Source organism: Varanus komodoensis, unplaced genomic scaffold, assembly GCF_004798865.1.
Source record: "Varanus komodoensis strain SLA01 unplaced genomic scaffold, ASM479886v1 scaffold7_3, whole genome shotgun sequence".
Lineage (NCBI taxonomy): Eukaryota > Metazoa > Chordata > Lepidosauria > Squamata > Varanidae > Varanus > Varanus komodoensis.
The window spans coordinates 15,832,212-15,857,891 of NW_025336480.1; the positions used below are offsets into that span (position 1 = coordinate 15,832,212).

At 43.1% G+C, this 25,680-nt stretch overlaps 1 protein-coding gene across 3 annotated transcripts; it reads left to right on the top strand.

Moving 5' to 3' along the window:
- Positions 1-903: 903 nt before the first annotated feature.
- On the top strand, positions 904-25,359 carry RUFY1 (RUN and FYVE domain containing 1). Of its 3 annotated transcripts, none has more exons than XM_044454646.1 (18): positions 904-1,256; positions 7,749-7,919; positions 8,445-8,562; positions 9,473-9,574; positions 10,032-10,155; positions 11,420-11,481; positions 12,298-12,363; positions 12,960-13,029; positions 13,946-14,047; positions 15,110-15,226; positions 16,253-16,420; positions 17,145-17,242; positions 18,292-18,411; positions 19,202-19,331; positions 22,241-22,335; positions 22,913-22,961; positions 24,034-24,111; positions 24,630-25,359. In XM_044454646.1, the coding sequence occupies exons 1-18, from the start codon at positions 983-985 to the stop codon at positions 24,768-24,770; spliced, it is 2,085 nt and encodes a 694-aa protein (XP_044310581.1). In that variant the 5' UTR covers positions 904-982; the 3' UTR covers positions 24,771-25,359. The 3 variants fall into 3 exon arrangements, with proteins under 3 accessions (XP_044310581.1, XP_044310582.1, XP_044310583.1); XM_044454647.1 differs by having other exon boundaries at positions 1,082-1,207; XM_044454648.1 differs by lacking the exon at positions 904-1,256 and adding an exon at positions 6,731-6,903.
- Positions 25,360-25,680: the final 321 nt, after the last annotated feature.

The following is a 25,680-nucleotide window of genomic DNA, read 5'->3' on the forward strand; positions in this document are numbered from 1 at the left end:
ATAGCGCGGCCACAGACTGGTGCGTGGGTGTCATTACAGAGAATATATCTTACTGCGCTTTTCACAGCTCTTTTCAAATTGATTGAACAATGTCTTTTATCAAATCCTTCCACTAGATGGCAGTGAAAGGTCGGAGTTGACGGTATAACCAACACTTAAGGTTTAAAACTTGCCCTTCTATCAAAGAGCTAGAGGTGCTCTCCAGCCTGTAATGGAGGGAAAGGGAAAGCACCATGTTGCCAGATATACTCGTCGTCCTTAGGGATGAATCATTCCGCGAGGCTGTGGTGGCCTTCGATTCGGGCGTTTTAAAAGGAATTAGACGGCGAGAGCCATCCCAAATTGCATCGTTCTACTAGTATTCCTTTTAATTGGTATTACTAAATGACGGAGCCGAGTAACAGGTAGCTCTTTCATCCTGCCCAGCTTCTGCGAAGCGCCTGGGTGGCCACACTTGAAGATAAGATAGGGCCGGGTTTGGGCAATTCTCACTATTTGGACTATATTCCATTTCAGTTCTAGCTGGAGCAGAGCTACTGACATGTTAATGGGTTGAGACCAGTTAATGGGCTTCAGCTAGGCAAACCGTGGATGCCCTTCAACGGGGACGGCACTAAGAAAGATTCTGCGAAATCACTTGTCCTTCCCTCCCAACGCAGCAAAAGTATCCGCTCGAACGCGGACCTTTTAGCAGCCGGCGACTCCGCTACTCCTCGTTTCTTCTCGCAGGCTGCTGCGAGCTCTAGGCAAACAGGCGGAGTTTTGCTCCGCCAGCGCGCCGCAAATCAAGCAGCGCTTTTACACGGGTGGCAGCGGGGAGGGGGGGGGAGACGCCCTGCGAGCGGATCGCATTCGCGGAGTTTGGGACGGTCCGATTTCCCTCGAAAGGCAACTCCCCCGAACTGCAAGTTGCGCCGCGGGACAGGAAGAAGTTGCAGTTGGCCGCGGTTGCCTGTGACGAGCATCATATGACCCAGCAAAGATGGCTGAAGAAGGGGAGAGTTGCAAAGTACCTGCCGAGGAGCAGAAGGAGGATTTTGAAGTCATCGATAGCGCTCAGGTCCCCACCGCGTCTGAGCTGAGAAGCGATGGCAAAGAGAGAGAGGCGGAAGAGTCGGGCTGGTCGGCTCCCATCTTCTCGCTGGCCAAGAAAGCATCGGAAAACTTAGCAGCGAGCTATGGAAATGCCCTGAAGTCTGCAGCTTTGGTAGGACTCATTCCCAAACCAGTCAGCAATGACAGCACAGCGAGACAAAGTACGGCTATGTTTATTGCTCGTTCTATACAATAATGATCTGGGATGTTTAAAAAGGAAGGGGGAAACTATCTGCAGTAGTTTTTAGAAAGGAGTGCCCAAACTAAAAAGTCTGTCTGCATAAGAAACCTTTTATTTGACCTGGAAGTACTTCCCTCCTTGTGCTTTCCTGCAAGTACCAGTTCTATAGAAAAAGCACTCTGCACATGCTTGAAGGCTATCTCCACATGCTCTAGGGAAGAATCGTGAAACTGTAAATAGATTAAAAGGCTAAGCCATGGAAAATTTTAACTCAGACTAAACCTGGTGGTTTGAAGTGTTTGATGGTATTGATTGTGGAATGCATATACAGTGGTATCGCGGTTCATGAACTTAATTCATTCCACACTTCTGGTCACGAACCAAATTGGTTGCGAACCAAGTCAAATTTCCCCATAAGGTTCAATGTAAATAAGGTTAATCCGTACTGAACCATAACTTTGTTATACATAAAGGACGACATATAAAAGTTTTAAATATGTATATTTTTTAACCACAAAAAAATGAGCCACAGAGCGGGGCTGCGGCTCCTGTCCCTCCCCTGCGGCCTTCTTGGGGCAAGCTGCCACTGCCACCCAGTGGCCACCATGCTTCTTCCCCCCAGGGCAGGGAGAGGCGGGAGGCACCCCACTTGGTTGGTCACGGCCCGTCCCTCGCCTCCCCTCGCCTCAGCCCATGGAAAGCAGCCCTTACCTCCCTCCTGCCCTCTCCCGGCCAGGGGAGTGCCAGTGAGGGAACCTTCTGCCGGCTCGGCATCAGGGCAGCGGCAAGGAGCCAGGAAGGCCTCGACCGAGGCGAGCAAGCGTGCCCTCATGGCTCCCCCTCATGTCGTGCTCTCCCTTTTGGTGGGAGGGGCGGCATCATCTTGGGTTTCTGCTACAGCCCGAGCGAGTGGAAGCTGGCCGCAGTCGTGTTCCTCACCCAATGTGGAGTTTGTGAATGGAAGCAAAATTTTGCCAAACTTTCTGTTCACAAACCAAATTGTTTGCAAACGGAGGTGTTCATGAACTGAGGTATTACTGTACTTGCATTTTGTTCTCTTGTTATGTTGTTTATTGGACCAACTTAGATACAAATGATTAGTTATGGTCTGTCATCTCTCCCCACCCCCCTCTCAAGATGGTGACAGTTGCAACTGGACTTATTTTACTTAAAACTAAAAAATTCAGTTCAATGACTGCATTCCTTTGTGAGTTAAAAACAGCTTAGATTAAATGACAATAACATAAGTATGAAGTTGTTACATTTTTAGGCATGGGGAACACAATTGGATGGCCACCAGACAGCATCTAGATGGCCATAGGATTTTTCAGATTCAGTTCAGAAAACCACTCTGGTGTCATAGCTGGAAATCCACACTCAGATCCCCTGCCCACCCCTTGCAGCCAGCACAGGAAGAACCGTGCCAGCTGCTTCTCTGAGTTTGTAAACACTACCTCAGAAAAAGGGTTTTAGGGGTGTTCCAGGACACAGGGAGGAGAGAAGACCAGTGCTGCCACGATGCAGCCATCTCCTCCTCCTTCCCTACTGCTCTGAAGCACCACATTTAGCCAAAATTGTCTATCAAAGTGCATAGAGAATACTTACCCCTGTGTTCCCCCCCTCCTCCTTCAGATGGCCATAATCCTGAATTCAGAGGGGGGATGCCCATAGACACAGTAATTCTTCTGTTTTGCCAGGTACTAAAGGATCTGGGTTGGCAGAAGTCCGGATTTGAAATGGAATAGACAAGGGGCATGCATATTCACTATCCTGCACCTCAGCAATAAGCCACAGTGGGTTGGTTGTTTTGCAAACACCTTACAGTGCACCCAACAAATGATCAGCTCATTTCTTTCTGCATGGTCTCCCAGGGGCCCCACATCAAGATCAACTCCCCCTTCTTACTGTGACTGCAACCTGATTTTGGGGTTCTGCAAATGTATCCGTTTTATAAAGATCACAACATTTGGCTGACTGCCAACTTTCACAATCTGTCTTCTAGCAGCCACTGACAACCCCTTCCAAATGTCCAAACACCACCTTGGAGAATCTGTCAGTTATTAGGAAACAAGTTTCTGTTACTATTTTTGCACACACATTGTGCATATTAGCTGCATTTGCAGGACTGTAGGAACTGGGACTCTTGGTCAGGCAATGGCAGGGGATACATGCTGTCAGAGTGCAGCAGGTACTAATCCTGGACATTGTCCAAAAGAGTGATCAAATATGCTTTTTCTCTTCTTTTGCTTTCTCTTAACAGCTATCAAAAAGTGACCTGCCAAAGGGAAACAAAGGCTGAAATGATCTTTGCTTGCAAGAAGGTGGTGGCAGGGTTTACACTGGCTTTGCAGCAAGATCCTCTCCTTTTTATTTTTGACCTAATAGGGCTTAGGGAGTCACACATGCTGCACTTTTTTCTGAGACTCTAGCTGCATCCCACCCCCTTTTCTGAGTTTTGAGAGCTATCTGCGTCTCCTTTAAAGGGGGATTTTGACAGGACACTGGGTGCTTTTTGACTGGGGCATATATGCCAAATGAATGGTGTCTCCCGATACTACAAAGCCAGCCATCCCAATTCATAAGTGCACCAGTGCCCAAGATAGTAGAATACCTCAGATTAGTTGGTTTATGGATTTTGGGTCACCTGGCATTTTTCTGCCCTTCCATCAGCTCAAAATATCTCAAGTCATCTTTTTGCTCATTAATTCTGAGCAGTGATTATGCAATTTCAGTGTTCTCTAGAGTACACAACAATGGTTCTAAAATAGTAATTATCATGAGCAGTATCTCCCCTTTTATTTCTAGCAGATCAAAATGAAAAGTTGATGAAATATAGTCCTTTATTGAAGCTTAATAGGTTTTGTTGTGTTACAGGGTGTTTTCTACATGAGTTGTTAACAAGTTGCATAAATCCAAGTAACAATCCCTCTGAACAATAGGAATTATTTTTGCGGATGTAAAGAGTTGATTCCAAATTAGAATGGCTCCCCACTCCCTGCCTGGATTCCACTTCAGGGTGATTCATGCTGTTTGTGAGCTAAACAGTGGGAACGCCTGAAGTTGCATAACTGGTCCACCTATTTGGTGTGGTGCCAATTCTCTGTCCTTCCCACCTTGTTCCACTTTGTCCCCTGGCCCCTCCCATGCCCAAGATAATTTGGTTCTCAGCCATTGCCTGATTATTCTTGCTTGTTAAACTTGTAAAGTCACCTGCGAGCTCCTCCTCCCCTTCTATCCTCTTTTATTGTGCATTCCAAATCTGAGCTGTCTGGCTGGGAATGCTGTATTGTACTGTACGATGCAGTATGGTGGCCCACATTTTCAAAGTAATACAAAAGTTTAGTACCAAATAACTAAACGATTTCCATTTCTGATAAATTTATCAGATAAAATTCTAAAATTTATCAGAAATGGAGAGCTATCCAAAAGTTATGCAGGGAAAATGCGTGGAATGGCACTTTAGGCAATTTTGTTTTAAAATTAAAGAATTAATGTGCAATGATTCCAATGCAGATTAACGTTTAAAACTGAATGTATGTTTACAGTCAGAATCTCTTGCTTAAGAACATATAATCTGACTTGAAAGTAGGGTCTGCAGACTGCTTCCCTTCTATTGTACAATCCCACTAACGGCAACTTGCCTGAGCACCTTGATATAACTCAAGAGCAGTGCACATAAACCTACATGTAGCAAATTTGATGAGCATTCACCCAGTTGCTCAAAGTCACTTTTTTAACTTTATCCAGTATAAATTTGGCCATATCTTAGTGTGCCACTAGGAAGAAGCGGCCAGCCTATAGCCCAACTACCATATAAAGCCAAAGATGGCAACATAACTGTGAAAGGTCTCGTTTCACATTTTGCATAGCTTCTAAATAAACATAGAATAAGTGGCAGACCAAAACAAAGTGGCTCTTTAAAGAACACAGGCTTATGTAATTTAAGATCGTGATGCTGAGGATTTGAACTCTGTAGTTACTAATATATTGCCTGGTTAATAGACAACTGTTCAGACTGTTTTTAAAATCAGGTAAGCAATTTTCATTAGGTAATTAAAACACACAGAGTTGTCTAGCAGCAGCTTGTAAATGCAGGCTCTATTTTGTTGGCAGCCTTGTGTGTTACAGTGACTACATCAGGAGTTGATGTTAAAAGGAGGAAGAGGAAAGAAATCAGCATTTTTTTACAAAAATATATAGCAGGAAGGATGACATATAAAGATGAAAACAAATAGACTAGGTCCAAGGGTTTGAATGCGAAAGTTAGTTTTGTGTAATAGTTTTATTATTTACTGACAGTGATTAAAATGCTCATTTAATGACCCATCAGAACAAGGGAATAAGATTGAGAGATGCTTTAGGCTTTATGTTTTCTTTCTAGTTATGGCAGAACCAGGTAGGCAGTGAATTGTGGTGAGAACAGCCTTGAAGGGCATGGGCAACTCATTTTGTGTGTACCCTTTTTTATCTGACATTTTATGTGCCTTTAATTGCTGCATGAGATAAGACATTCAGGTGGGGAAGCACATTTAGTTGCAGTGAAGGATTATCTGTTGCATTTCTGCACACAGCCGAGAGACAGAGAAGGAGATAGCTAGAATGCCTCTTATGGAAATAGTTGGTCTGCATTTGTTGGAGCAGATAAACCAATATGAAGCACATTCGTGCAGCACTTAGTTGAGACCAAAATGCTTTGCAAAGTTCTAATGGGATCCTGAGATTGGCCAGCTTGGGAATTGTTACTAGTGGGATAAAAAACTTGAATCAAATGTGCCCCTGAAGAAAAGCATTACTGAAAGGCTAGCGCAAGAATGGGAACAGGCCATTTTTCTCTCTCCCCCATAATACTAGAACTTAATGGGCTTGATGAAGCTGATAGGTGGGAGATCAAGGACAGGAAAATGAAACCCTTCTTTCCATGGCACATGGTTATGGAATTAACTTTCACGAGATGTAGCGATGGCCCCCAATGTGGATGGCTTTGAAAGAGGATTGGACGAATTCCTGGAGGACAAGGCTACCGATGTCTAGGGCAGCTGGGTTGGCCACTGTGTGAACGGAGTGCGAGACTAGGTGGGCCCCTAGCCAGATCCAGCAGGTTTCTTATGAGCACAGGTGGAGAATCTGGGCTGGCAGAGCACGAAGCGGGAACCCTGAAAAGGCGACGATCGAGGGGGCATGACATGGGATTTCCCACAGGTACGAAGAGAAAGACCGTAGCTCGTCCTCCGCCGAGAGAAACCGGAACAAATCCTAACGAAATGTGACGCGGGGGCGGGGGAAGAATTGGGTTTCCACGGCAAAAAGCGCGAGTGCCTAAGATGGCGCCCCTCGCCCGCGCTGCTCCTCCCACGTCCCTTGTTTACTAAACCGCGTCGCTTTCTTCCAAGTCACGTTGCCAATGAGAATAGAGGTTGGGGTGGAATTTCGGGCTTTTCCTAGCCAGTCGTAACCTGAGACGGAAGCCCTGTAAGTGTGGCCAATCCGGGTCTTCGAGATTGTGCACCCGGAGTTTTCATTGGCTTTCAGAGGAGGAGAGGCAGATCCTTGGACGCTTTTATCCAATGAGGGGCTGCTCTTTGGATCTCGAAGGGGAGGGAAGTGTTGCTCTGGTAACGCAGGTGAAGGTGAGAAACCAATGGGGAATGAAGGGAGGGGGCCGCGCCAGTGCTGGGTGTGGGGTTCTCGAGATGAGCCGCCCCGTGGAGCCCTTTTGGGGAAGCCCAGCGGTCCTGAGCAGCCAGGATGTGTGCGCCTAGAGTGGGGTCACAGGGCATAGGAGGCTGCCACAGGAGGCAAAACATGCTGTAAGGAGGCCAGTCACGCTGTCCCCTTCCTGCGTAGGGCTTCTGAGGCGCTGCCTGCCGAGGAGGCAAAGGGACATGCTTCTCACTTGAGAATGCAGATCAGACCAAGAAGGGAAAAGGCCTCTTTTTAATCTTGGCTGGCCTCCATCTCTGTCACTATCCTCACGTGGCCTTCTGTATGCATTTACGGAGAGCTGTGACAGTTATTCACACATGGCAGAGGAGTAGGGGCCTGAAATGGGATTAAAATGATTGCACAAAAAATGTTTCTCTGCTGCTGCTTTGCATAGTGGACTGGAAATTATGTGTATGTTTTTAATGGCTATGGAGTACTTCAGATGTTGCAGTGCAATTATAGCTGCTTGGATCTCTCCCTCTCTCTCTCACTCTTACACACACACACACACACCCTTAATCACTGTGTGCCATATCTCTGGAGAGTGCATCAGTTTTGTGCATACTTGTAAATTGTATAGCTGAGTATATAATCATTGATGGAGCAGTTGGACAACTTTTGCAACAGTTTGATCTTTTGGTAACTGCTTTCCTGCCCCTCCAAACATTTTTCATAATTATGCATGTCAGAAATATGTTTGTAAGGTTTGATATTTTAAGAAATCTGCAGATCAGTTTTCTTATCCATATGCATATCTTCATATGTTCAGCAGTCAAATACATGATGGAAGAACGTTCAAATCTCATGAATATGATGAAGCTCAGCATTAAAGTCCTGATACAGTCAGCTCTGAGCTTGGGTAGAACTCTTGATTCTGATTTCCCTCCCCTGCAACAGTTCTTTGTGGTGATGGAACACTGTCTCAAGCATGGACTTAAAGGTGAGTTTACTCTTAGGATTTGTTTTGCCTGACATACAAAGTTGTTCACACCCCTTTATGTATGTGGCTTTGATCTGTTAAGGCTGCTTTCCTATGCTCACTTCTGAATAAATCCTGTTGACTTGAATGGGTGTGTGTATATATATATGATTGCCCCTTAGTATTTAAACTGCACTGTGGCTTTTTAGAACATACGAGCCATGCTGGATGAAACCAAGGCTCTGGTCAAGCATTCTGTTCATTCAGGGGCCAAACAGCTCCCCAAAGAAAACCCACAAGTGAGCCATGAGTGCAACAGCACCTGTTGCCCATGTCCCAGTAAAGCAAGCATAGGATTTCAGCCTGCATGTGATGTGCAAAAATACTTTAACAGTGCATTCCTATTCAGAAATAAGTTCCAGTGTGGCATTTTTCCTTGTAAGTTTGTTTAGGGTTGTGGCCTAACTCTGTTTTGGGGACATTTGCTTTATTTGCATTGAACTGAAATAACATTATTTCTTTGCCTGTTATTTCCTTTTTATCAAGCCAAGAAGAGTTTTATTGGGCAGAACAAATCATTCTTTGGACCTTTAGAACTGGTGGAGAAACTTTGTCCAGAAGCATCAGATTTAGCAACAAGTGTCCGGAATCTGCCTGAGTTAAAGTGAGTAGAAACAGATTTAAGTTGATGCTAACAAGGGGGAAATATTTTATCCTTTAGCCAGAGTGACTTAGAAAGAAACGGAATAATGATTGTCTGTGCCCTCAGGCTTACAGTCTAAGACATAACACACAAGGAAGAAGGGATTGGGAGGGAAGAGAAGATGCAAGTTCAAGTTACATTTTTGATACGCTGGGATGGAAACAGTTCGGCTAGCTTGTTGGGACAACTGTCATTAGATGACCACTGTGGGAAGGCCAAAAGCATTGGTTTCTCGGGAAAAGGAAAAGAATAGCCCCACTTCCTTTCTTAAAAGGAACAAGATTATAATCCTTTATATCAATAATATTTTACTGGCTGATTTCTCTGTAGCCTAACTAGATGATCTAGCTAACTTCAGGAAAAAGAAGGGAACTTTCCACTGGAATTATCCTTTATTGAAGGGCATTCTGCAGTTATACCATCATTGTATAATGTGACAGCCAGTGTGCATGACTCACTGTCATTTAAGGCATTTCCTAGTATTTTGCATACTAAGGCTTGTCAACATTGCCTTTCTAATTCAGAGCAAAAGAAAAATACCATGCTGAACTCAGCAGGACCTTGAACGTGATAGCAATAACTCAACTGGCCATGTTATTGGCCGGTTCACTTCACTTTCTTAAATATTCTTTAAAAATTTTCTGTAATAAGTAATTCCACTACTTATATTAATTGATAACAATTAAGGGAAATGTAATAAAAATGTACACACTTAAATGTTTAACTTGTTTTCCTGGCTTTTCTGGTAATCAACGATCTCCTCTTGGAAGTAGGTATTAGCAAGTGCAATTCATGTAAAGAGAATAAAAAATGTGTATCCAGTTTCTTTCATACAAAAGGTTTGATTTCTGGTGTATTTCTGGATTTCCAGAACCCCAGTAGGAAGGGGCAGAGCATGGCTTTATCTTGCAGTGATGCAAAAGAAATTGGCAGATTACCTGAAAGTACTTTTGGACCACAAGAATTTGCTGAGGTATCTTCATATTTTTATTTCAAACTAACTGTTTTTGTTTCTGTGTTAAACAGATGGAAAAGCATTTAAAGCAACTGGGTTGTATTTAGAATTTTATTGTATTTTATCCACTGACAGAAAAAGTACTGGTCAATTTTTGCTGATTTGTCCCTCTTTCTGTAGCTGTCATGCCACTTCCCCTTCCTTTCTGTATCAGATTTTCCAGAGATAGAGGGAAAGGGGAAATTGGTAGAATTGCCATCTCTCTCTGCTCAACCAGCAGGAGAACCCTGCCATTTGTCATTTGCAAAAGGCTTATGCTGAATCTAATCCCAGGTTGGTATTTGGAATATGAAGTGGATAAGAGGCCCTAGCCTTGGTATCATATTTTTAACATAATCCTTTAGTAAGCCTTCTGCCACATAGGGCAATACAGTACCCCCCTAAATGTTTCTTAAGTTGTCTTTTTCATTCCTAGCGAATTTTACGAGCCTGATGCCTTGATGATGGAAGAGGAAGGAGCTGTGATCGTAGGTCTTCTGGTGGGATTGAATGTCATTGATGCAAATCTCTGCTTAAAAGGAGAAGATTTGGATACCCAGGTAAAAACTACCCCTTTAAACTGATCCATGTGCCTGATTTGCAACCTTATAAGCCTATAGTAGTCAATTAGGTTGAATCTGTCTTAAAATTGTACAGGTGTGAGTTAATAATAATAAAATGGAGAGTGGAAGGATTATGTAAACTGCCTTAGGATCCTTGCAAAAGAAAAAAAGGGTATAAAAGTAATCATAAATAAATAAAAGCATTTCCAGCTCTCTGCTTCTCCTGAAAAACTACTCTGGAGGGTTTGTGGAGCATAATGGTCTAGGGGAAAGCAGAGAGATCTGTTAGGAGAAGAGGGATCAGCAAAATCACCCCTTCTCTTCCTCCACCCTTCCTCCAGTGGCGTCTCCACTGGATCAGAGTGGTGTTCCCTTCAATAATGAAAGAAGTACTTCTGTCTGTGAAAGGTTATGACAAGATCCAATTCACTATGTACCCTAAAAAAGTGTTTTTCATTAGTATGGTGAAAATCGACAAATATGCATGGCAAAAGATTGTGCACAAACTACGTGAAAAGACTTCCAGGCTATAAAGGTGATTGTGGGTTTCTTTTGTGTGAATTGGGCCCTTATTATAAGTAATGTAGGCTGTACCTCCAAAGGAATCCACTGGTCTCTGCACTCTCTAGTTTCTGTGGTTGAAAATAGCTCTGGGACTCATTAGTTGCACAGGGAGAACCAAGGAGGTGAAGTTTGCTAAGCATCCTGCTTCAGGCAACACAGTAGCTCTCACTCAAGGGTGGAGTTGGTGTTGCATGTGGTTTGCTGCTGAACCGTGGGTTGTTGTTGAAAACTGAGTCATTGTGTTGTCTGAACCCAGCTATGCTAACCATGGCTTGTTAACCAAAACCCACCCTATTGAAAGGACCTGTGGTTTGTTGTTGGCTTGTGAGCTTTGGGTAGCTTACCAGAGTTTGTTTTCTTGTCAGAGTTCAGACAGCCCATTAACCCACATTTCATATTCAACCCTTGAGTGTACATTACAGTGTTGTCTGAATCCAATCGGATTGCATCAGAGAAAGCACAGAACCTGATGATTTGTTTTAACCTGAGACTCTGAAAATCAATTGCCCACAGAAAGGAGTGGGATAATGATACTGATCCAGAAAGACAAGTTTATTTTCACGCCAACACTTTCTGTGAAACTTCATTTATTTTGATGTGAAAGATGAGTATGAAAAACATAAAGCCTAGCTAAGCTTATCAAGACACTGGTCATAATTTGATTAACTTATTGTGTAAATCTAATTTGTCATTTCAGGTTGCAGTGATTGATTTTTCTTTGTACCTTAAGGATACTCAGAACAATGACAATGGCAAAGAGTATGTATAACTAAGCTTCTATTCTTAATTATTATTAGATAGACAATTAGGGGAAATCATGTAGAAGATGAGTGGAATTGATCTTGGGGTCTTCTTTGGCTCCTTCAGACTTTAAGGGGGCAAGAAGGAAATGAAATTTCAAATGGATATTGGTAAATAAGGGATGAAGCACAAATCATGCACATAGAATATCATACATGAACTTCTGACTTTAGGACACCAATCTGCTTATGTCTTGATGCAATGGTGTGTCATCTGCCTTTCATATCAATAGCTAATTTTGATCATGAGAGAGAGCCAGTGTGGTGTAGTGGTTAAGAGCATGGGACTGGGACTCAGACGATCTGGGTTCTAGTCCCCGCTCAGCCATGGAGCCAGCTGAGTGACTTTGGGCCAGTCACAGACTCTCAGCCCAACCTACCTCACAGGGTGGTTGTTGTGGGGACAAGATGGAGGAGGAGATGTAAGCTGCCTTGAGCCCTTTGTAGGAAAAAGGTGGGATATACATCAAATAAATAAATAAAATAGTTTCTCTTTTGAATGTAGTTACCTTTGCTGTTATGATGGTCGTATTTAATTAACTTTGATGTTCAGAGGATTGTGCTCGATTGATCTTGATTTCTTGGAGTGAATAATCTTCCTTTTTTAAACCCATGCCCCCTTTTTTTGAGACTATTCTGGTCACAAATATAAGGGAACAGCATTTGCAGCCTTGCAATGAATATGTTGCTCCTTGTATGACAACTGTTAACAAATGCAAATGTAGCATTGAAAAAACTGACCATTCTGAAAAAGACACCTTTATTTCTTTATTAGAGATGGAGGAATTACTGCTGTGCTTGATCAGAAACATTATGTGGAAGAACTTAACCGTCATCTAAGGTATTGTTGATGGTTAATGTTTTGATTTCCCCCCTACTGTACAAACCCTAGCAGTTTAATATAAAGGAATGCTCTGCCTTCAAAGGGACCTGCCATTTTTTCTCCTCATTCTGTTGACCTTATTTCCATCTCTCCTGCCTCTCCCAATTCTAGATATAAACTAGTAGTATTGCTTTGCAATCTCCATTTGTTTCATAAACTTACCTAAACGGTCACCATACCGTAATCAAGGTTAGTTACTTGGGATGTGTTCCCATGTGACTGCCCACAACCTTCCAAATTCAGAAAATCAAGAGCATCCAGTTGTGAGAGGAAGGCACATGGATTCAGGGATTGCCTCCATGCCTCCCCATGCGCAAAAACATTTAGAAGCAGGAGAACCCAGCAGTGCCTTGCTCCTCCCTCCCTGTGGGATGCCCCCTTGGGGCCTTAGCTGGTGTGGGGGGAAATGCACCCAACGAGAAAGCAGAAGCAGGGACTCTCCAAAGAGGCAGTCTGCACAGGAATCTGGGAAGAATTGTTGCCTTCAGCTTCCTAGTTCGACTGTCGTGTGAGTAGTCCAAATTAAAACAATTACGCCTGATCTTTTGTTACAGTTGCACTGTTGGAGATCTTCAGACCAAGATAGAATGCTTGGAGAAAACCAACTCAAAGCTTCAGGAAGAGGTTGGTGATGATAACATGTATTTATAGTTCTACTTCTGCTTTCACTTCTTCTAAATTTGTAGTTGAAACTGATAGCTTTTAAATGCTTCTCACAAGCAAAAAAAACTTTGAATGGGCAAACTAGAAAAATCCTGGTGATGAAGCCATGTAGTTCTTTTTCTCTAGCTATAGCGCAGCGTAAAGATACATGGGATTTAGCTGCCTTTATACCAAATCAAGCTCTTGGTCTGTCAAGTTTCGTATCATATATACTGACTGGCTGGCATTTCTGGACTATCCATGCTTGGCCCATCCAGCTTGGTATTATCTACATGTGGTCAGTGCTTCTCCATGATCTCAGACAGGGAAATCTCTATCTGGAGACAGCAGAGAATGATCAGGGGACATTTTTGCATGTGGAGCATGTGTCTACCAGAACTACAGCCCTTCCCTGATAGCTGGGCTGAGGATTCACATGTTTGAGACTGTGAGAGATTCTGTTTCATGCTGTAGGAGTAGTGCTTTAATGTAAACACATACAAGTCGGGTTAAACATCTCATGAGTGGAGTTCTGGTTGGGCAACAGAACTTCCCCTTTGCATCTTCCCTGCATCCCTTCACTCTTGCTCCAGATCTGTTTCAGAAGGCTTCAAACCTTCTAGAGCAGACTTGGGCAAGGGCCTACAGAGGAGAGGGGGTTCCCATTCCTCTGGTGGAAGGCCAGTTTTAGATCCAGCTCATAATATGGTAACCTGCTCTGTATTGGAATAATAATGAAGCATCCTATGTGTTGGTTTTAGCAACTGAATGATGAGCTAGAGCCTTGCAAGCTTTTTAATTTTGTGCTGCAATTAAGTGGCAAGTTCTTACGTTCATCCAGATGATACATGACTGTTTCCTTCCTTTCTCTTCCACACCACCACCCCACCTGAGGCAGCTGGCAGCAGCAACAGATCGGATTGGGGCACTTCAGAAAGAACAGCAGGAGTTGAAGCAGGAAAATGAGCTAATCCGTGAACGAAGTGAAAAACATGTGGAGGTCAGATATACTGTGAAGATGATGTGCTTGGGGACTACTTAAAAGACCTGAGTAATTTATTTGTTTTAACATTATCTATTTATCTTTCAGAAGAGAGGCAGCTCACAAAATATCCTAACAGTTACAAACCACATATATAATCCACTAATAGGTGGGAGTATGACTTAATCCTCTTTCTGTAGTATGGGAGAACATGAAAATGATGTATTGTGATAGTAGATTGGATTCAGACATGAGCTTAGCAGAGTTGCTACTGATGCTGGAGGACAGTGGGGAGGGAGGGAAGCAACAATTTTCTCTGATTTTGCTGTCCTCCAGCACCATTCCAGTACCCTTTTGGAGGACTGTGGTTGCTGCAAGAACAAGAAGCAGAAAATTGCCAGCTTGCCTTTTTTCTCCAGCAGAATGCTGCCACTGAATCTCAGTTCCTTTTACAGTTCCATTGTTCTGCTTCTAAAAAAATTGAATCCTAAAATCCAGTATTTTTAAATGCTTCCCATATTTCAGCCTGTCAGTATTGCCCTTCTGTATGCACTGGGATGCAAAGACAGATCTCCTGTATGAGCCGGTTACAGTGGAGAAAAGGGCACAGACAGATTTTTACTTTGCTGTCCAGCAAAGTAAATGAATAGACGCTGTTGCTAAGCCAACTGCAACATTTTCGGAAGTTCAAACTTAACATGCACTTTGAGGTTATGGGCCAGTTTGCTTGACCAAAGCATACGCTGGCAGTGCATGCTGGCCAGCATTTTACATATTCAACTCCCATCTAGGGGTAATCATGTCATGGGAACCCAAGAGGTGTGAGTGATATGAGGATTAAACAACCCCATGTTGTAGGGTTATGTAAGGATTGTTTGGATTTAACAGCAACCCACAGTTGGGAAATGGATAAGCAAACTGGCTCACCTTAGTTTAATCCATGATGGATTTGTTTTGATTGCATGAATATCTTGTTTCTAGTACTGGCTGTAGTGTAAAATAAGTTGAAATCAGGTGTAACTTCTCTTGTAGAAATATTCCTACTGACAGGCAGATTTTTCAATCCTCTTCCCATTTTAGGTAACTAAACAGGACACCAGAGTTGAACTGGAAACTTACAAGCAGTCACGGCAAGGCCTGGATGAAATGTACAGTGATGTCTGGAAGCAACTGAAAGAAGAGAAAAGAATCCGTTCTGTGAGCTACCACTTTTTTTGATCTGAAATGAATAACTGTTGATGGATCTAGTCTCAGCCAGTAGTGTTCCAAGCCTGCCAGGCAGCAGATACCATTTGCTGCTCAACAGAGGCAAGAGGAAGGAGGCAAATGTTGGTCTTCCACAAGGGAAGCTGAGGTATAAAATTCAGGGCAGGTCTGTACATCAACGAGAGCCGGTAGGATGGCATGTGCATACCAGTGAGGGACGCCTTGTGTTCAAATTCGTGCATGGCCACTGATGTGACTGGGTAGCCTTGGGCCACTCGCCACTTTTTGATCTGCCTTCATAGTGAATGCCTTTAAATTGCGTATTAGATACCCCACCATTTGAAACACAACAGGAGCACTGTACCGTACGCAGAGCCCCACTTGCATACCCCCCACATTTATACAGCATTCTTCCAGGGGCTCGGAGGGTGGAACGCTGGCTTGCAGATACCACAACACAAACGTTGGCAGTTGCACAGGTGGGAGGAGGCTGCAAACCTGCAATCAGAAGCAGGAGTTTTCATATGAATCAGTGTTGCCGGTTCATCCCTCACTCCTCCGAGCACGCCAGGTTCTGGAAAGAGTCCTCTGAGTGCTGCCCTTCCAGCTGGAGTGGGCACTCAAAGTGGCATCGCCTGTCCCTGCCTCAATGTAAGGGTCGTGCAGCTTGTGGAAGAAAATGTGGGGATGGTCAGGACGGAGCACGGCGCGGCATTCGTGCATGCGCACTCTCCTGCAGTTCTCCCCGTGGTGACTTCCCAGCACAAAAGATTTGGAAAAGCTGGCTATGGCTATAACCGGTCAGGGCATCTTTCTTATCTTTATAGAATTACTTTTGGGTTTGCAATTCTTGATTAGTGTTCAGAAAGAAGAAACTGATTTGCATAGGTTGATCTTGGCTTCCTGATCATGACTATGAACGTTTAACCACTACCACCCACCAGACATGGCCCATGTGTTTAGGCAGCACTGCAGAAAAGTTTTATTGATGTAATTCTTGCATTTTATTATTTTAAGGAACTGGAAAAAGAGCTGGAACTACAGATCGGCATGAAGGCAGAAATGGAAATTGCCATGAAACTCCTGGAGAAAGATACTCATGAAAAGCAAGATACTTTGGTTGCCCTTCGCCAACAGCTGGAGGAAGTTAAAGCAATTAATTTGCAGATGTTTAATAAATCTCAGGTTTGTGTGTTAAGTAACTGTCTACATAGCATGTGGAATGTGTGTGGTGCGTTACCATCATTTGTGATCCATGGGCGTAGCGGGGAACCACGATTTAAAACACAGGATATCCTGATGCTAGTGGAGTTGAGGGGAGGAAAGGAAGAGTATGCAGACCAGTACTCAGCCCCAGCTTTGAAAAGCATGACTTACGACGCCAGGAACATTATGTTTAAGTCAGCCACTGTCTCTGCACAATACCTTCTGGTTCAACAATACAATGGTTCTCTACCTTACTTTTAATTCTCTGGATTTTGTTATCCGGTTAAGTTCAGTATCAGGGTTCTGTCCAGTCACTCTTTGTATGAACTTAGCCATAATGCACTGTATATGCTTTTCATACCCATTCAGTAATGTGGAAGCCTGGATCATTTCAGTCACATTTGTAGTGACGAGGAGAGAGAACTTCTGGCTATTAATACATATATACCAGTGAGACTGAAAGGATATCCTTGAAAGGCAGGTGATTACTCAATTAGCATTTCTTTAGTTGCAGCAGCCTTCTCACAGGAACAAAAGTGATTTCTAGGGGAAGTATTAGCATCTGGGGGGTGGGGGCTAGTTTGACTGGGCAAGGAGGTGAGGCATGCAAGCAGCTCTACCCCTCTGCTTATTGTTGGCTTTGATTTTGAAGTCTTAAAGAATGATTAATTTGAAGTGAGCAGCTTGAATTTTTTTCTTCTAGAGTGCAGATAGCATATTGCAACAGAAAAAAGAAACAATATCATCCTTTGAGGGCAAAACAGATCAAATGATGGCTTCTATGAAGCAAATGGAGGACAGGTAACTCTTTCCACAGGCAAGATCAGCCTTTGTTGTTCCTAGTTCCTCAATGCTCCACCTTTTAAAAATCCAGACTGGTTTTACACAAGCTGTTTCTAGGGAAAGGCATGCATGTATTCACGCAAATCCCCTTAGCCATCTATGATTGTTTATATAGCCTTCCACGATTTCACCCATCCCTGCCTTGTTCAAATGACACTGCCTCCTCCATGATCCAAAACACCAAAGGACGTGTTCAGACTGGAGAAGTACTGAATACTTTCTCTGATGTGACCAGCTGCCTCTGTGGGTTGTGCACTAATGATAACTCCATCAGGCCTGTTTCGTCCGGCTTCTTCCCATCCAGGTGAAACTGGCCTGACGGAAAAGTCTTCCCAACAGATTTCAGCCCATTTGCTGAGGGTACTGCCTATCATTTTGCGTTTGGGATAGACAAGGAGCAGAGAAAGTAGAATTTCTAGGAAAGGAGGGAGAACTGGGAGAAGGGTGTTGGGATGTCATGAGCTGGGATGAGAAACTCTGAATTTAGAAGAGGGAGTGGCTTATATGCATGAGTTAAGAATATGTTTTTATTCCATTGCCAAGGTGCCCAAGATGGCTTAAAATTTTAAAATATTAGAAAAGTTGTGTATAAAATAGAGAACTGCAGAGTTTTTAAGGTGATTCATCAACTCTTTGGGAGCTGATGGCCCAAGTTCTTCAGCTTGGGTTTCTTCTCTTCTGCCTTTCTGCGGGGCAGATAGATCTTAAAGAGCTGTGGAACACGCTGCACACCAGTTTCCATCAAGTTGTTACCATTTGCTTTATCTGTTGAAGGCACAAGCTCTTTGGACCAGGACTAAGGAGCCTGGACTACCACTAGCCTGGGTAACATTTGCTGCTGTAGGCCAGACAGTTGAGAAGGTTGCCTGCCTGGCACTGCCTTGCAGCATGGTGGAGCGCATTACTTGTGCAAGAAGAGTGTTCAGAGGTAGTAGACCCGGTAAGAGACAAAAACCAGTAGGATTCAAGAAAGCGATCATCATTTCTTCATGTGTGTGTTTGTCCAGACTGCAACATGCGGAGAAGACCAGGAAGACAGCAGAAGAGAAAAGTGTCAAGCTGAAGCGAGAACTAGGTGGCAAGATTGAGTCAATGCAGCAACAGCTAATCCAGCTGGACAATAAATGGTATGCTTGCACTAAGTGACATTTGAGGCAGTGATGGCTCTGTCCTATCTTTCCTTGTGTTATTGTTTTAATAGACTATGTTACAATGTAAACCTATATCACACACAACCAGTGCGACATTAGGAGAGCAACCCTTGCATCTCTTCCTGTTGGCTAAAGGGAGTTAGTAGGGGATGCTGTGAGGGTGTGGGCTTGCTGGGACAGGGGCATGTGTCCTGCTGGCCCATGGTATGCATGGTCTCAGGAAGCTCCACTGGTACAGATGAACCTTTGGCAGGAGGGACTGGGCATTCTGAGGGGAGATCTTGATCTAGCATTGCTACATTCCTTCCCACTGAAAAATCCCCCCACCACAGTCACCTGCTGCTTGAGCCATTGTGAGATAGCAGGTCTCATCATAAGAGACTTGTCTGGAAGCACTTAGAGCTCAACTGTACTGTTCAGAATTTGCAAATGGCACTGCTGGTTTTGTGCAAATAAGCAGGACTTTGAATTGGTATTTTTGGAACAGCAGCCTTCCTTTCCCCAGGACACTTGGCAAATTGAAGGGAGTTCCAAAAGTCACTTGCAATAGGACATGAGGGTGTATATTCCAAGGAAATGTAACCTAGAATCTTGAACATTCCTAAAGTAGCTTTCTGAATTCCAGCTGCTATCTGCATAGAAAACCCTCCTTTGATGAACTAATGAAAAGATTGTATTACTTATCCCTCCTTCAGTATATATTCTAATTTCTAGATAGTTAAATACTGTTAGAAATTGGTTTAACATTTGTTTAAAATTTAAATAGTTCCACTCTTGAGAGAGAATTAAAATCTGAGAAAGAACAGAGACAGACTCTGCAACAGCAGCTGCATCAAGAGAAGGATACTACAACTTTGCTGAAAACAGAACTGCAGCAGGTAGAAGGGTTGAAAAAAGTAAGTGAGCTGAGAATTTATTCTCCTCCTAGAGGGCAAAGGTGGGGAGATACCTTGGGTGCCTTTCAGCTGGTAGGTAACTTTTGGTGAATTCTCTCCTTTAAAACAAATACAATCGTTATATTATGTTACTGGTTAGGAAAACCTTAACTACCGGAGAAGTACTGTTACTAATAATACTAAACACACTTTGAGTGCTAACCTGACCTGGTCCAGCCTATGGCAGACTTCTGCCATCAGCCCATCTTCATTACTGGAATGGGGAAGAGGCAATTTCCTGTCTGCCCTGTATACCCCAACTCTGCCCTTGAGAGTAATGGGTGCTCTGGGGCTCATTTCAGAAAGATCAGAGCACTGTGGAAGCCTTACTAAAAGTAGAGGGACACAAACTGATTCCATGATTTGAGACAACAAATGACATTCAGGTACTTCCTAGATGCTTAGTGGGGGTTTTGCCTTTTAAAAAACCATCTTAACTGAATATAAATAAATTATATCCTATGGGGTTCAGCTTAGTATGCATGGCAAATGATAATGAGAAAGAAAAGGCAGAAGTACTTAATTCCTGCTTTGGCTCAGTCTTCTCCCAAAAGGAGATCTATGACTTGAAGGAGCAGGATGACAGCTCAAGAGTCATAAAGGAGCTGGCATATGAATTCTCAGAACCACTGTTTATTATCTTGAAGTCATGGAGGACGGGGGAAGTGTCAGGTGACTGGAGAAGGGCTAACGTTGTTCCCATCTTCAGGAAAGGAAAGAAAGAGGAACCCTGGGAGCTATAGACCAGTCAGCCAACTCCTGGGAAAATTCTGGAGCAGATTAGAAAGCAGTTAGTCTCCAAACACCTTGAAAGCAATGCAGTGATTACTAGAAGCCAACATGAATTCCTGAAGAACAGATCCTGCTAGACTAATCTGATCTCAATTTTTGATTGGGTAACCTCCCTGGTGGACTGTGGGAATGCAAAGCTTTTGACAAAGTGCCCCATGATAATCCTGATTAGCAAACTATCTAACAGTGGAACAACTATAAGGCGGATGCACAGTTGGCCACAGAATCAAAGCGTGCTCATCCATGGCACCTTCCCAAAATGAGGAGAGATCACAAGTGGGGTACGGCAGTTTTCAGTCCTGGGCCCAATGCTCTTCAGCGTGTTAATGATTTTGATGAGGAAGTGCAGCAAACAATTATCAGATTTGCAGATAACACAAAACTGGATAGCTAACACCCTGGAAGACAGAAAGAAGATTTAAGGTGATCTTGATAGGTCAGAGTGCTGGGCTGAAATTCAGTCAGGACAAATGTGAAATGCATTGTGACAAGATGGGAATACTTGGCTCAACGATGCTGCAAGTGAGAAGGATCTTGGAATTGTTGCAGATCACAAGCTGAATATGAGTCAACAATGTGATGTGGCTGCAAAAAGGGCAAATGTTATTTTAGGCTGCATTAATAGAAGTGCTACTTCCAAATCACATGAAGCACTAGTTCCCCTTCACTCACCACTGAAGTACTGTGTCCTCTTCTGGACACCACAGTTTAAGAATGATGCAGACAAGAGAAGGGGTTCAGAGGAGGACAATTCAGGTGAGTCAGAGGCAGGGCAGGGGACTGAAACAGATGGGCTCTACAATCAGAAGCAGGCTTGATTCTCAATCACTGGGTTCACTGAAGGCAGGGAACAGGGTTAACAATCATCCTAACTGTGTCTCCTTGTTTACATCTATATAAGTAAATGACTGCCATTCATTTCTATGAAGGGAAACATTTCATGGGGGCAGGAGCAGAGAGCACCAGAAGGAGAAGAACTGGCACAAGGAATGCAGGGAAGAAGCAGGGTAGTACAAGAGAACGGGGAAGTACTGGGAGAGCATGAGGACCAACAGGAAGGGTGCAGAGGAATACTAGATTGAAAAGCTGGGCAATGGGCTAGAGCCTTCCCTTCATCTGTCTTCATCTTCCCTTCACCTTCTCACTCGTGAAATTTAGTTGCAGTGCAGTCATAACAGCAGTAGGCCACATGGGGAAAGCTGAACATGTAGAAAGATCCAGTTTCAAATGCCAACATATCCAGGGAGGACTGAGGAAAACTCTTGCCTCAACCCCTCAGAGCCACCCTGTTGGTTGATAGTGCTGAGCTAAATGGGCCACTGGTCAGTCTTGCGTATAGAGCAGCTTGTGTCAGAAAGGGCACGGGCCTGGGCTGCCTCTTCTGTCTGAGTCAGGCTGCTTTTGGGCAGGAACTCCATAAACTAAATCTAGAGAGCCATGCTGAACACAAACTCTGTGGTAAATTACTTGAAGGAGCGTTTACGTCCATATATGCCCACCCGCCCCTTGAGATCAGCGGGAGAGGCCCTTCTCTGGGAACCCTCCTTGAAGGATATTAGGAGGGTAAGTACTCGGAGGAGGACTTTCTCTGTGGTGGCACCCAATCTATGGAATACGCTCCCCAGAGAGGTCCGCCTGGTGCCATCGTTATTTGTTTTTCGGCACCAGGTGAAGACCTTTTTATTTAAACATCATTTTAATTGCTAATATTTATTTATTTTACATCTTTGGCCAGTTCATCTCAAATTATATTGTTTTATATTGTCTTTATATTGTTATTATTAATTTATTGTTGTGAGCCACCCTGAGGCTTCGGTGAATGGGGCGGCATAGAAGCTTCCTAAATAAATAAATAAATTCTAATCATGGTAGAGGCCATCAGCCAGTGCCTTTGGTTAATATTACAGGAGTGCTTCATGGAATGGCTTTCCAGCATTTATTGACCTTGCAATAAAGCAGTGTGCCTCTGCACATGCAGGTACTTTATTTCCTCCTTGCCCAGTCAACTCAAAATAGGAAAGAAGGGAGTTCTACCTCACAAAAATACCTGACATTTCATATTTGTGTGTGTTCAACAGGAGCTGCGAAAACTGCAAGAGGAGAAGCAGGAGTTAGAAAAGCTCTGTAAAGAGCAGGAACAGGCCCTTCAGGAAATGGGGCTTCACCTTAGCCAGTAAGCATGTTCTGATACTTCCTATCAGTGCATCTCCCATTTTGTTCATCTTGAATTTCTAAATGTTGCATTGTTGAGCTCTGTAAAAGGAAGGGCATGTGGTTACTAAGAAATGGGTCTATACATTTTAGGAGATGCTTTAATATGAGATTCTCAGTCTGTTACTTTTAGAAAACTGCATCATGCTTGATGGGGCAATTGAGTGTTAGTATTTCCAGAAATAAATGGATAAAAGTGTGAAGACCAGCTGTGAACCCCTCAACCATGCAATAAATGCACACATCTCATAAAGTGAGAGATGGCTCATGGAACATGAATAAGTCATTTGGAGAAATACAACTGGAATGAAAGTAAAGGTGTTTAGTAAAGGATCTTTTTGTCCCTTAAATTTGGAATGTAATGCTTTTAATAATTCAGGAAACAAGAGTTGGTGTGTAAGAGAAGGAGCCATGAATCAGGAACTCTCAGATCTGAATCTGGCTATAGGCACATCATCTGCAGCGTGAGGATTACATTAACCATGTACACTTCAGAAGAAATGTGATTTGTGTTCATATAACAACCCTATTTTTTCCAGATCTAAGCTTAAGATGGAAGATATTAAAGAAGTTAATAAAGTGTTAAAGGTACATCAGCTTTAACAATATATTAAGATTTTAGAAACTGGCTTCTACTGTTTGTCTGTCTCCCCATTGCATTATGTGGCAGTGTCCTTGAGTCATCTGGGATGGAGACCATTATCAAACCTGTCTTACCACCCACTGGGAGCACCTTGATTTTTCCTGTTCTAAACATAGACATGCTACAATCCAGATGATGATTGTGTGTGTTTACTCAGAAACAAACCTCACTTCTGCTCACTGGGGCTCAAGTGAACAGCAGACAGGCCTGAAACCTAAATTTCTTTGAGGAGCTGGATAGCGATAAGAGCCAGTGTGGTGTAGTGGTTAGGAGCATGGGACTGGGACTCAGACGACCTGGGTTCTAGTCCCCACTCAGCCATGGAGCCAATTGGGTGACTTTGGGCCAGTCACAGACTCTCAGCCCAACCTACCTCACAGGGTTGTTGTGGGGGACAAGATGGAGGAGGAGATGTAAGCTGCCTTGAGCCCTTTGTAGGAAAAGGCAGGGTATGAATTGAAAAATAATCCTTCCTACAGCTGGCTTGAAGTGGATTGCCTAGATCAGTAGTTTTCAACCGCCAGTCCACAGATTTCCTGCCAGTCTGTGGTGGGGGGGGGGGCACATCCTGCTCACCATGGACCAGAGCAGGGGCTAGCTGTGCCTCACCACCTCTTCCTCGATTGGCATTGTCTTCATGGGGGGTGCCAGGGCGGGGCAGGGAAGGGAGACGGCTTGGTGGGAGCCACGCTATGCCAATTTTGGTATTTTGTTCTTCTGTTGGTATTTTTGGTTGCTCAGTTTCTGGTTGTTTTGGAGATTTTTTTGTGTTTTTTTTTGTATTGTGTTTGGAAACTAATATACAGAATACTGTATTATATGTACGGTGCTTTTTTGTTTCTGCCTCAGTGGTCCCCAAGGTGGTTTTCCTGTTTTCATAGGTCCCCAGCTGTGGAAAGGTTGAAAACCACTGGTCTAGATGGCTTCTTAGCCCCTTCTAAACTGACAGTATAGTGATCATGATCAGTATAGTGATCATTAGAAGCTGAATACTAAAATAATGTTGCATTTTGTTAGGGCCACACCTGGCTAAAAGATGATGAAGCAACCCACTGTAAGCAGTGTGAAAAAGAGTTCTCCATTTCAAGAAGAAAGGTAATGTCAATAGATTAGATGCCTCCAATGTGAAAGCATTATGGTAGGACAGTCAGTAAAGTCAAAAGTTGCATTTAACTGCCAACAAGGATGCTAGGGATGAAAGTACATAAAAATAAATTTTGTGTTCAGCTTATGTATTTATGGTTGATTTTCATGGAATCTTGGATTCCTGCATCAGCAAGTCTTGGTGCTTCTTTGCACATGGAGGTCCTAAGTAGTTTATTTTCAATTGCTTTTAGCTAATTCAGAAAACCTACAACAGTATGGAAGCCATAATGTATTTAGTTTTAGAAATCTTAGACTCAATTATGTGAAACTTTATCAAGGCCGTTGTTAAGAACTCCTTTGATTTCCATCAAGCCCCTTCTGTTTCTTTGGTCTTCACAGTTTAGAGAAAAGTTGGTACTTTGATCTATTGATTCGAGTATGCCCTCTGCATCACTTGCTTTGACTTGAATGCAATACTTGAACAGTACTGCTTTAAATAATACGTTTAAATCATACTATCTTTGCAGCACCACTGTCGAAACTGCGGTCACATCTTTTGCAGCACTTGTTCCAGCAATGAACTTGCACTCCCATCCTATCCAAAGCCTGTACGAGTTTGTGACTCCTGCCATACGTTGCTGCTTCAGAGGTGTTCATCAAATTCTTAAGACTCTGACTTGTTTCGGGAGAATAGCAGAAGACCAGAGAATTAGCCAAATGCTTAGGCTTTTTGGCAATATTAATTTTACCAATCACACAACACTCTTAAGGTACTGTTTGCCACATGGGAACAGCAAGTTTAATTTATGAACTAGGGTTTACAAAATCTATGGAAGTTAAATATTTTGCATAAATTTAAGTGCCAGAAAAATGTATCCTAAAATGTGCTCAGTGTACTGCAACTTTGAGATGCAGCATCATAATTTTGGTCTTAAATTACTGAAATGTATTGTTTGGTATTTAACTTTGTACTTGAGATTTGTACAGTTGATCTCTAACACAAATTACTTTTCTGAACACTTTATTTTCATGGGACTTACCTATGACAGTTTCTCTTAAATTCCTCTTGCTTTGTATGTAGTCAAATTTGAAAATGTTAGCTTCCTAAAAATTGTCCCCAGGGAAGAATTTTTTAAGCAGTGTATAAATGAATGTGCCTTTATGATACCTCAAAAGTAAATGAGAGTATAGATTCTTGTTTCTAAAGCGCCTATAAAAATAGTGGTTATGCAATAAAGACTGCTGAGTAGAATTAAACACATTGATCTGCACCTTCGTAATTCCTTGGGGAATACCTGTAAGGTTTACTGTCCATGATTATCTGCAACCCAGCATTTCACACCACAAAACTTCCTTGCTGCAAGGTATTACCAAAGCAGACAGCAGACTTTTAAAAGATGCTGTCTAGGTGAACTATAAGTAGCCCACCACCTTTTTAAAAGTCCGCATTTCTGAAGCTGAAGTATTACATGAAAACCTAATGCAGTTCAAGCCATTGTTCACTAGTGTTGTGGAATCCTTAATATGCCTTCAGCATGGGGTTGCTTTGCAGTTACATAAGCAAACTAAAGCGTGATC